This window comes from Dama dama, chromosome 17, assembly GCF_033118175.1.
Source record: "Dama dama isolate Ldn47 chromosome 17, ASM3311817v1, whole genome shotgun sequence".
Lineage (NCBI taxonomy): Eukaryota > Metazoa > Chordata > Mammalia > Artiodactyla > Cervidae > Dama > Dama dama.
The window spans coordinates 61,533,461-61,545,499 of NC_083697.1; the positions used below are offsets into that span (position 1 = coordinate 61,533,461).

Genomic DNA, 12,039 nt, shown 5'->3' on the forward strand with positions numbered 1-12,039 from the left:
CACAAAGCTGAGGGCTGAGGTAGAGTCCAGTGTGTTGGTCTTTGAGAGTCTTATGAGCTCTCTGGGTCTCAGTTTTCCTAACTGTAAAATGGGGCTAAGCAAGTCCTCTTCATCAGGTTGTTGTAGTATAAGATGCAATGATACACACCTGATGTTTAAGTTGGCGTCTAGCACATGAGGGCTCAGTCAGAAACTGTTCCTTGTCAGTGTCCTCATCGCTGACATTATCATTGATTGGAATTTCCATAAAGCCTCTGATGCCTGAAGAGGGAGGGAGAGCGTGTGAGAGAGGGCGTGGGGGGAAGGTGCTGACTCTGCATCGGGACTGTCACTGCTGTGTTCTCAGCTCTCTCTTTTTTTCTTAATAGGAATGAATTCTTCCAAAACCAAACTAGAACTCCAGAAGCACCTGACAACATTAACTAATCAGGAGCAAGCAACTATTTTTGAGGAGGTTCAGGTACAGTACTGGTTTTTAATTTCCAGAAAGGAAAAAAAAAAAAAAAAGGCAGCTTCTCTGTGGAATGTTATTATAAAAAATAGCAAAGCAGACCTGTCGGAGCCCTGAGGAAGTGGACCTGAGTTCCTCTTGGTTTGAGCTTTAACAGCCTTGGGACAAGGGCAAGGTCAGTATTGCAGACTCCTGTCAGAACTTGGCTTTCATGTGAAAGCTACTAAACCAGGGGAGTGCTCTCTTAAGGAATGAGAGGAAGGAAATTGTAAAGTAGAAGGAGCCTCAGCCTGGGAGACAGAGGACCCTGGACTTTGGTCCCTGAGTACTGCTCTCTCCAGAGACTTCTGCCAGCTCCGTTCCACTCAGGATTTCAGACCTCAATGTGGGAGTCTTAAGGCTATAACATTTTGTACATGAAGTTGAACATAAGTTTCCCTCCTCGCTGTTTTTTTTTTTTTTTTTTCAGTTTTGAAAATACATTTAAATGTTGCCTACACTATATAGTATTTCAAATCTAAACATAAAAACAAAATAGAGGACAAAACCCAAGCTCATTGGTTTCTTGCTTTAACCCTGGAAGCTCGCTGTCATCCTTGTGTTCAGATGCATGTATCTCGGGAGACCACGCTCTGCATGGTCTATAGTCCGTTCTATATGCCTATAGTCCGTTCATTATGAATCTTTGATGAGCTCATCAAAAATGTCATGTCTGCTCTTGCAAAGGGATGTTTTCTGTGGTTTTGTGGCACTTTTTCTTGGGAGGCGATCACAGCAGAACAAAGCATAAGTCTCTTGTGAGGAGGAGAGTGGCAAGGGCTTTGCGCATAGAGGAGTCTTCAAACAAAGCAAGAAGGCCAGTAAGTCTAGGTTGTCAGTTTTCTCTTCCTCCTCACTGGGGAAGAGGCTACAGACAGGACCCATGATCTGTTTTCTGTTAAGAGTGAGAAATTGAAGAATTGTCTTTTTTTAATCACATATTCTCAGTTCTCCTTTCCTTGGTCTTCTGCAGTAGACTTAGAAAGAGTTTGAATTTTTTAAGTAGCTTAGAATGTTATTTTCACAATTATCAGTTGCTTTTAAATTTTCTTGTGTTCTTCTGACTTGAGACACTACTTAATTTTCTTAAAGGATCTTTAGAGTTCTAAGTACACAGTACTCTCAGACAGACTTAATGTACTTAGAATTCTTAAATAGATGGACAATTTGCTTCTGATTGTTAATGCATCTGTGATGGGAGCTGGGGCCTTTTTCATCTGATGCTGGCTTACTTTGTTGTAGTGCCATCAAGGCTCTTTAGCAAGCACAGAAGATTCCTTCCTTCCCTAATGTGACTTTGCTTTCTTTTCATTTAGACAGCGCTGTGTAACTTTCCCCCAAACAGTGTGGTGAGTCAGGGGAGATAACACCCCAGTTATCCTTCTGCAGCAGTGACACATTCCTAATGGATGTGATTCTGAGGTTCTCTTTGATCCATGTGAGTTAGAGACACTCCAACATGTTACAACAAAGAAACTTTAGAGAATATCAGTGACAGGTGTTTGCTTTAAAAAAATTCATTCAGTTAATATGCTGGGATCCCTATGTGTTGTTGTAGCAGGCTCTGTAATTTTTTGATTAAAGACCAAAAAGAAGTCATATTGTTCATTGGCTTTGAATAACCAGCTTGTACTTTGTCCTTCATCCTTGTAGGTGTAGCTCTTCTTTGAATAATACATATTTAACATGGATCTCGTCTTCTGATGGCTTGTTGATAGTCTTGTTATTTCCTCAATGACCTTGTTTTTTATAAAATATTATATAAACCAAGTCACTAGTTTCTTTTTAGGTTGTAGTGCCTACTAATGCATTTGAAAATCATGCATTTTGAATGGATTATAAGGAAAAAGTGGCTTTGAAGTGTCATGAGACCTCTTAAAATAGAATGGTTAATATTTTGCCTTTCTGTCTTTCCTGGAGAACAGAAGTTCTCCTGAAGTTCCTGAACAACAGAAATTGTTTCTGAGGAATTCTCCAAGGACAAGTTTTTATAAAACAAATGTAATCACTACTGAAATAATTGTACTTAAAGCATACACTGGGCTTCCCTGGTGGCTCAGATGGTAAGGAATCTGCCTGCAGTGTGGGAGACCTGGATTCAGTCCCTGGGTTAGAAGATCCTGTGGAGGAAGGCATGGCAACCCACTCCAGTACGCTTGCCTGGAGAATCTCTATGGGTGGAGGAGCCTGGTGGGCTACAGTCCACGGGGTCGCAAAGAGCTGCACACGACTGAGCAACTAAGCACAAAGCTTACATATTCACTGTTTTTGTAAGTAAATGTTTCATGGGGAAAAAAGTGCCACCCAAATGGAACCACAAAGGAAAAGAAATTAATTACCGTGCAAATGATGCTGAGGTTTATCACTGCTGCCAACAAGCTAGCTTTGACTCTGAGCTCTGAGAGGAGGCCTTGGTGCCAGATGGCATGTGCATGTGCTAACCCTTCTCTAAGAGAACTCATGACACTGCAGAGCCACTTTTTAAGATTTATGACCTTTTTGAAATGTGCAGTTTCCAAACACGTCTAAGTGGACATGTGAGAAGCCTCCCTGCTGGCGGGATCTTGCTCTGTCCTTGTGCTGTCCCCTGCTGGCCGAGCGTGCTGAGTCCACGTTGGTTGTCCTGGGAAGATGTTGCTTTCAAGCTGAGCAGGGCTAGTAAAGAAAATGTCTCAAAAGTCACATTCTCTTCATCTGATTGAGTGTATTTCAAGGAATGACTTAATACTCAACCGAGTAGGTAAACCAAGTAGATGTATACTCAATAAATGTTGATAATGAATTAAATAACATGACATGACTTTACAAGTTAAAGATTAATAGCTAGAGGAGCTTTTTTCCCCCTCTTGAACAGAATATATAGGAACTTGGTTGGATTTTTCCACAGTTTTAAAATGATTTGTACAAGATTTCATTATAATTTTTTAAAAGGTGTCATTGTCCAACTAAGCATTTTAAGTAGAGTCCTCAGAAGACCATAGACCTTCTTAGCATGCTGGTATTCGTAGACAGTGTTGGAAACTGACTCTCATATTGCTTTTATAACCGGTTTATAGCCCCACACCTCATAGAAAGGAGGTTAAGAAACAGAACAAAATTGGCTTTGTTACTTTTAACAGGCAATTGTTTTGTATTGTTCTTTCTTAAGAAGTGAACTAATGATAGAAAAGCATACAAATCAGTGGTGTGTAGTTCAATGAAATAAACTTTTTTTGAGGTATAGTTGATGTATAATGTTACGTAAGTTTCAGGTATACAATGTAGTGATGCACAATTTTTAAAGTTTATAGATGTTACATACATAAAGTAATATATATATTATATATAATTATGCTGCATTTTTAAAGGTTATAGTTATTATATACAATATATAATTATATATGCTATATAATTATGTTTTATACATAATATATAATATATAGTATATTGGTTTTAAAGGTTTATAGTTATTATATATAATAAATATATTTAACAGCTTTGTACTTATTATAAAATTTTGACTGTTGGATTTGTATAAGATGAATACCCCTTGCAGCAACACACAGGTTAGGAAATAGAGCATGTCCTGCCTCAGAACCCCACCTTGGTCCTGCCTCAGGTAACCAGCATCCTGATTCTTGACCTGACTCCATAGGTTAACTTTGAATAATGCAAAACAATATTATTATCCAACTTGATTCCCCATTAGTTTCCGTAGACCTGTCTCTCTGGCTCATGAATGTTTATGAGATTAAGTCACCTTCAGGAAATAATGATTCTCCCCTTTGGAGAATGGTGAAGTTCCCTGGGAGGCATTCAAGAGACTTCACTCAATGGAAGGGTAGCCCGTGGTCATGTTTTGGTTATTTTGAGGAAGCGTTTATCTCTCGACCTTGTGTGGCCCTGCAGACGTGGTCTTCTCAGCCTCCCTGTCTTTCCCCTGTGATGTGTGACGAGCTCCGTGATGCGCTGTCTGGCCAGCAGCTGTGGGAGTACATTGTGCTCGGCTTAGACTAATTTCTGTCCATTCCAGTACTTTCTTTCACGTATATATCGAGGAAAAGAGAATGTACCAATAATGCTCCTCTCTTACTGCTGAATTCTTGGGTTTGTTTTGATATTGGAAATAATCAATTGTGAAGGATTTCTCCAAGAAAATATACAGATTTTCTTGTGAGAGTACCCAAAAGTTTCACTGAAGATTAGGAAAAGAAAGAATGGGTCAGCTCTCGGGTACCTGCTCAGAGGCTTCGTAATTTGCGTCTGCTTCTCTTTCTTGCAGTTTTTTTTTTTTTTTAAATAGACTTATTTTTTAGAGTAGTTTTACAGAAAAAGTGGGTGGAAATACAGAGTTCCCATGAAACTTCTCATGCCCCTCTCCCTCCTCAAGCCAGTTTCTCCTCTTAAAGTCTTGTCTCCGTGTGGTCCCTTTACTGCAGTTGAGTCTGAATTGACATGGTGACTGAAGTCTGTAGTTTACTTCAGGGTTAATGCTTCTGATCATTTACTACCATTTCCTTGAGTAGCAGGAACAGCTTATTTAAAATGATCTTTGCTTTTCAGGGAGGGAATGTTGGAGGGTCTGGGTTAGGTGTTACCTCTGCTCTCCGAGTCTATGACACAGAGGGTAAACTTGCTCCTTAGCTGGGCTGCTGAGAACAGCCTTGATTCAGCCTCAGATGCTTGTGTAGTTGATCTGTTTATTATATACCCAGACTTGGTTTTAAAGGGCAAGCTAGAGGCTTGGGGTAGGGAGAGAGAAGAACCAGCGCAGTGGAAAACTGTCATTATATATACATATCTAAAAGAGTATATTTCTAAAGTTTATAAACTGCAAGCTTTGTGTGTCTCCAGAGTAATTCAGTTTTATTTGCTTCATATTCAGGGAAAATAATTGAATACATTAAATTAGATGGTCTTCTAAACGTGAACTCTGGTATTTCAAGTCCAAAGAGGCTAGGAGCTGGAGGAGACCTTGGAGTGTATTGCGTGCATAATCTTCATTTCGTTTTTTTGTTTTGTTTTGTTTTTTTGCTTCTTCCAATTTTTTTTCCCCCATGGTAAAAACAGAAAAAGAGACACAGATGTACATAATCTTCATTGGAATAGACAGAGAGGCTGAGCGTAAATGAGTTGCCTTTGATCCCTCTTTCGGGCAGCACCTTGAACCTACATGACCTGATTTCTAGTTCTGTGTGCTTTGCCACTACCTTGCCCGAAAAATAAAAGGAATGCAAAGAATTTTTAAAATAACGAGAAAAAAAAAATTGAGTCTGTGCCATGAAATTTTGTGTGCAAGTGTATGCCTTTTGGGGCTCCCAGAAAATGCTTCCTGACGGACATGTTTGATATGTGAAAGGAGCCATGACCCTGGATCAGTTGCTATTGTCCTTCCTAGTTCCCTAAGCGTAAGAGTTTATAAAGGTGCAGGCATCATGGCTCTTGTCCTTTTCTGATGTTTTCAAGAGTGTTTATTGAATATTTTGACTATGCCTCTATCTGATATGAAATGTTTATTTTAGGTATAAGGACATCAGAGGTCAGAAGCCCAATCTGGCCCACTGGCTTCACTGTCTCTTTTTAACAATTATCTTCACTTTTAGGATCATTGGTGCCCCCTAGTGAGATGATTGGGTAAAAGCGGTAGTCGATGGTGGAAGCTGAGCATTTTCAAATGGATTGTTTAGCAGTCTTGGTGACAATTAAAAATTAATGTAAAAAAGTTAATGTAAAATATTCATTTTTTTAACCTTAAGAAATTGAGACCAAGAAATGAGCAACGAGAGAATGAATTGATTATTTCTTTCCTGAGATGTTTATATGAAGAGAAGCAAAAAGTTCACATCCATATTGGGGAGATAAGACAGGTATGGCATTTTCTCTCTTTGTCTAATTTCACCAGGACACACTGTAGAACAGAGTCTTGAGGATTTTCTGAAGCTTTGAAACCTCTTTTCCTTTCTGCAGTTTATTTTCACTTGTTACACATGCAGGGGAAATTTGGAAATGTTTAGATTGTGCTTGGAAAAGGTGAGGCAAGCTTCTGTGTCATTGTGGTGGGGGCAGAGCGGTGCTCTGACGGGGGACTCGAGTAGGGCGTCGAGTGAATGCTGCCGCCTGAATGAGCTCCTTGAGCTGCAAGGAGCCAGGCCCTTGTCACCTCACCTTTCTGCCTGATAAAATGAGAGTGACATTGTACAGCTTCTTTCACAATTAGGTAAAGTGCCTGGAAACTCTTTGTACTAAAAATGCAGTGTGAATGTGAGATAGCACTACTGATAAATCGCATACAGTATTAGCCTGGTTTATATGCTGCCCAGATACAGAGCTTCTGTTTTACTTAGCATACTGGGGGTGTGGAGTTGGGAGAAAAAATTACAAGGATATTTTTGATATTCATCCTTGTTGTTGCATAAATCAGTAAGTAGTATGTTCCGTTTTATTCCATTGCGGCAGCAGCACAGTTTGTTTCTCCATTCTCCTTTTGATGGACACCAAAGTTAATTTTAGATGCTGGTTATTGTGAACAGGCTGCTGGTAGATACTCTGTGACACCACTGGATGGTGGGTTCTGAGCTGAGAACTTCATCCTAGCTTCAGAATTTCAACCTTGGCTCCAGATGTTCATGCTTAGAGTTCACCCCTCAGTCTTGGCAAAGGCAGTGTGGGGACTGCAGTGCAGTTCACTCTGGAGCCCCAAACTAGACGCTTATCCAGAAACCAGCATCAGCTTCAAAGGAGAAACTTCTGGACGCTTAGTTTAAAATAAACAAGGACAAATAAATAAATATATAAATAAACAAACAAGGACTGTGTTATTTTCTAACTGTGAACTATTTTCTAAAGATTGTATTTTCAGATTACATTTGAATTATGGTGATAGACATAGAAAAGAGCCTTTTTAGACAATAGAGGAGACTAGAAGAAACATTGAGTTAAGTATGCAGAGATTCTTATGGTTTGGTTTATAAAAAGAAAACCACAGTGTAGTTTTTCTTCTGTCTCTGAAGGATCTTCTTGGTAGGATACTACCAATCTTTTAGCCAGTATTTTATGTATCAAAATTATTCAAAATGCTTCTCCTTTGTGAAAACTTTGGTTGAAAGCAAGTCTTCAACTTCTTAGGCGTGAACTGCTATTGAGTCCAATGCATGCCCCTGTGGGTTCTTTGTGGATAATTTCCTTAGCTCTAGAGACTGGCTTGAGCCTGGATAGGCTCTAATTCTTTGTAAATGATTGCACAGGACCAAACTGTGACTAATAACACACTCACCCAGGGTATATAATTTTTTGAGTGAATGCCAGAGCCTGTGCTCATCATTGTTCTTCTCAACACCTGCAAAATGTTAACTTTGCCAAAGCTTGAGGTGGTATGAAGGCATTTAAGGTATTAATCTGCACACTTTTGTGTATGCTTGAAATCTATAACAACAAAGGATAGTTGGTGTTTAGAGTAATGGAGGATGTGGTTGTGTGTTTTTCTAACAAAATCATCATCTAGCAGGAAGCATTCAGGTAAGAATCCATAGAAGAAACAGTTTAATCTAGAGAGTTTTGTTTTTTTTTTAAGCATAGCTCTAATAACACTAAATTTTATTTTGTGATTGACAAACTTTTATGCTGTCATTTCATGTTCTGGTGAGTTAAGGGAGAGACTGGGTTGCAGAGGACAGTGAATAATGAGATGATGGAAACCATAGGCGCAAGGAAAAAGAACTCTGTGGGAGGGGATGAAGAGATTATTGTAGGCAGGATGGATTCTTTAGTTGATTAGATTTATTTTGTCTGCTCTCTGAAACACCCCCAAAAGTAAGTTGTTACTTTAATTTGAAAAGCTAATCATAGTCATCTTTGTATTGGAAGCTATGCCCATTGTTTTACATGCTTTACCTGTTTTAATCTCATAACAAAGTCCTATGATTAGATCTTGAGGTTGGTTTCAGTTTACAGAAGAGGAAATTGTGGCTCAGAGAAAGTAATTTGCACAAGGCCATAGCTGGTGAATGACATGTCTCTGATCCATCTGCGGAGCCTGAGGTCTAAACTCTTTGTGAACTGATTGGTTTCTAAGCGCTTTTCCTTGTTTTGTTTGGAGTGGGTAGTGCAACTCTTTGAGGCAAAGCTATTTCCCAGACTTGTAGTCATGTCACCAAGGAGCAGATGAAGTCAGAAAGAATATGACTTAGGATCAAAAAGACGCATCCTAGAAATTTTTCAGTTCTTTAAAAAGGAAGGAAAGAAGGAGAGAAGGAAGACCTAAGTGGCTTAACTTTCCATTGTTTCACTTTTTAGACATCACAGATTGCAGCAGAGAATATTGGAAGCGAATTACCATCAAGTGCCACTCGATTTAGGCTAGATATGCTGAAAAACAAAGCGAAGAGGTCTTTAACAGAATCTTTAGAAAGTATTTTGTCCCGGGTAAGTGACATAATTCCTCCTAATTTCAGTTAAATCCCTTTTTGAGAGAGCATGAAATTCAGTTCTTTGCTTTCATTCCATCAGTGTTCATCACAGCGTATAGAAGGGTAAAGCCTTGTTTGTGACTTCTCAGTGTTAGAAAAATGTTATCTACCCTTAAAATTCAGTTTATAACTTAAGGTTAAAAAAAATTCTCTACTCTTTTGTATTATATTCAATAGAATTTTTGTCTCCCAGAGGAATGTTATTTGTTGGCCAGTCCCTGTAAAATGCATGGATTAGACACACCGAGGTGTGGGTTCTGTTCTCCCTATCGTCACTAGGTACAGTTTAAAAATTGTCTTTGTTAGCTGCAGTTGTTGTGTCTGGAACTGTTTATAGCAGGATCTGCAAACCATGGCCCTTGGGTCAAATGCCACTCACCTCCTGGTTGGTTTTTTTTCTTTTTTCTTTTTTTGCTGGGATCTTAGTTCCCCAGCCAGGAATCGAACCTGAGCCCCGCTACATTGTAAGTGCAGAGTCTTAACCACTGGACCACTGGAAAGTCCCCTACTTCCTGTGTTGCAATAAAGTTTTATTGCAACACAGCTGCCTATTGTCTCAGGTTACTTTTCTGCAGAATTGAGTTGTTGCCGTGGATACCACATGGTCCACAAAGCCTAAGAGGTTACTAATCTGGCACTTTACAGAAAAAACTTGTGACTGGGAGCTCTGCAGGAAGAGCATATGTACTGATCTGGGAGTTCTTTAACAAATGACTGCCATCTTCCCCACCCTGCCAGCATGAGTGTAAATACCCTGATGGCCCTTCTAAGAAATCAAAGTTCTCTTTTCTCTCAAAAAGTTTCACACCTTTCTGGAACTTGTAATATCTTCTTATGGTTCTCTTTTATTTCATGAACCACTCCAATTGAAACTTTTTTTTTGTTAAATTTTATTTTGTGCAAAGATGTTTCTGAGAATGTTATAGCATCCTTACAGATCATTAAAAGCGGTTCATTTACAAAACTGGAATTGGAGTGGGTCTGCCTTTGAGAGCTCCCAAACGGAGAGATTGTGGTTTGCGTGTCATAGGCTGGCAGTTCACCACGCTCTGTGACTCAGAGGAGAGTTGCTGAGTGTGCACACTCAGCGCTTGCTTTTCTTCTAGATGCACTGTCTCCTCTCCTGCCCATCATCCTGTCAAATGACTAATCTTCTGGGCGCTTTGGAATGTTTAGGTTGGTTTAAAAAAAAAAAAAGATATGTTGATTGTCTTAATGCACATATGTGCTCAGCAGCATTTCTCAGATTCCCTTTTCCTGAGCTTATTAAATAGACTAGATTGCTTCTAGCAGATGTCTTTGCAAAAGCCTCAGGAGTCATAACTTGACGACTTTTCTTTCCATAGGGTAATAAAGCCAGAGGCCTCCAGGAACACTCAGCCGGTTTGGATCTGGACAGCTCCGTGTCTAGCATGTTCAGTAACACCAGCAAAGTAAGCACGTTTCTTCTCATATGACACCCTGAAGAAGCCAACAAATGGGTCTTGCTCATCTCCTCTACACAGGGCCTATCAGAAGGGACCAAACAAGCCTCATAGCTGCCATCATGGAACGTTTGGTGCTTCCAGACCTCATGATGCAGGTGGAGGGCTGGTTGTGCAGTTCTGCTCTGACAGACAAATTGTGCTAAGCAAAGCAGAGGGCTCTTCGAGAGCAAAGAGCTAAACGCACAGGCAGTCAGTGGATTTCTTTCTTTAGAAGGTTTTCCAATGAAATCTAAACATTAAAAATAATTTCAATTGGGAAAACCTCAAACATGAGTTTGTGAGTTCTGAGAAGTATGCAGCTTAAATTCTTGTGTCCTTTAGCTGACTCTGTGATTATAATTAAGCATCACGGTTTTTATAAGTAAGCCTCACCCTTCCATGTCTGCCACCAAGCGCAGCTTTGCGATGATAAGCAAGCCAACAGCTCTTTTTGGTAACAAACCTGTGTCTGTGATGTCATTGTTTTCATTTTTTGCCTTTTAAACACACAACCATATTTAAGCCTGGCTAGCTCACCTTTTTAACCACCAGCCAAGTGGATTTCGGGTTTTATGCTGGGGAGGGCAGAGAGCCCTGGAATGGGAAGAGGAGGAGTCGTTGTGGAGACCAGCCCCTTCCCACAGGAATCGAAGTTGCTCTGAGCTCCCCTTTGGGCATGTGGCTTTCCAAGTTTTTAGACCATAACAACATTGTGAAATGGTTCACAAACACACATACATACATGCTCACACATAAAATTAAGATAAAATTTTACAAACCAATGTTTACCATAAACAGTGTATGATACATACTGGTATTTTCTGTTGTTTTAAAAAGTTTATGGTAGACTTGCTAAATTGATATTACTATGTTCCTTGAATATCCATTGGCCCTTTCAGGGGTAAGATGAAGCTAAGGGTTAGCTCTTTCACATAATTTGAGGGATGTTAATGAGAATTGAGATAAATAGGTTTTCATGGTGGATTGTCCTAGACACATTTTTAAACCTTTAAAGAATCTTTGTAACTGTAGAGTTCTAAAGAATGAAAAATTTATGTTACATTTAAAGTGATTAACATTTCATAAGGTATTGGGAATTAAGCTTTTTAAATCGAATCCCTGTAACATTAAGTGCTTTTGACCTCTCTCCTTAATAAACATAAATTTAATTTTTTAAAATTAAAATCCTTAATGCCTGTTATCTAAGAGGCATTCAGTTGCAGGTCAGATGAACAGATGGAATTTAGGTTCTCCAGTCCACCATTCGATGCATTTGCTCTTTTCATGTTGACTTACTCATGCCTTCTAGCAATTTCAGTAGGGACAAGCTGGTATACTTCTTATTTTGTACTTTTTGATTTGAGAAAAATATATCCCTCCTTCCCTACTATTACCCCCTCGGCCACATCCTGGGCATGCAGTGCTAAGTGTGAGTGGTGATAGTTCTTCCCTTTGAAAAAGTATGCATCTTGAGAGCCTGTGATATTAAAATATTGTTGTGAGTCCTAACAAATGTATGAGGACTCAGGAAATTCACTGAGTGCCTAATAAAATAATAGCTTATATTTACATAACATTTTACAGTGGACAGGTACTTTTGGTTGTATTATCTTACTTAATCCTGAAACCCAGTGAGATA

At 39.3% G+C, this 12,039-nt stretch overlaps 1 protein-coding gene across 8 annotated transcripts in view; it reads left to right on the top strand.

The window, feature by feature from the left end:
• The window catches only part of TBC1D1 (TBC1 domain family member 1), a 224,886-nt gene that overhangs the window by 124,407 nt on the left and 88,440 nt on the right, over positions 1-12,039 (top strand). For 7 of the 8 annotated variants that reach the window (XM_061164544.1, XM_061164540.1, XM_061164541.1 and 4 more), the window contains 4 exons: positions 369-460; positions 6,226-6,336; positions 8,762-8,890; positions 10,281-10,367. In XM_061164544.1, the coding sequence (XP_061020527.1) occupies positions 369-460; positions 6,226-6,336; positions 8,762-8,890; positions 10,281-10,367 (419 nt within the window). The remainder of the gene's footprint in view (positions 1-368; positions 461-6,225; positions 6,337-8,761; positions 8,891-10,280; positions 10,368-12,039) is intronic. The other variant, XM_061164542.1, reaches the window with a different exon arrangement.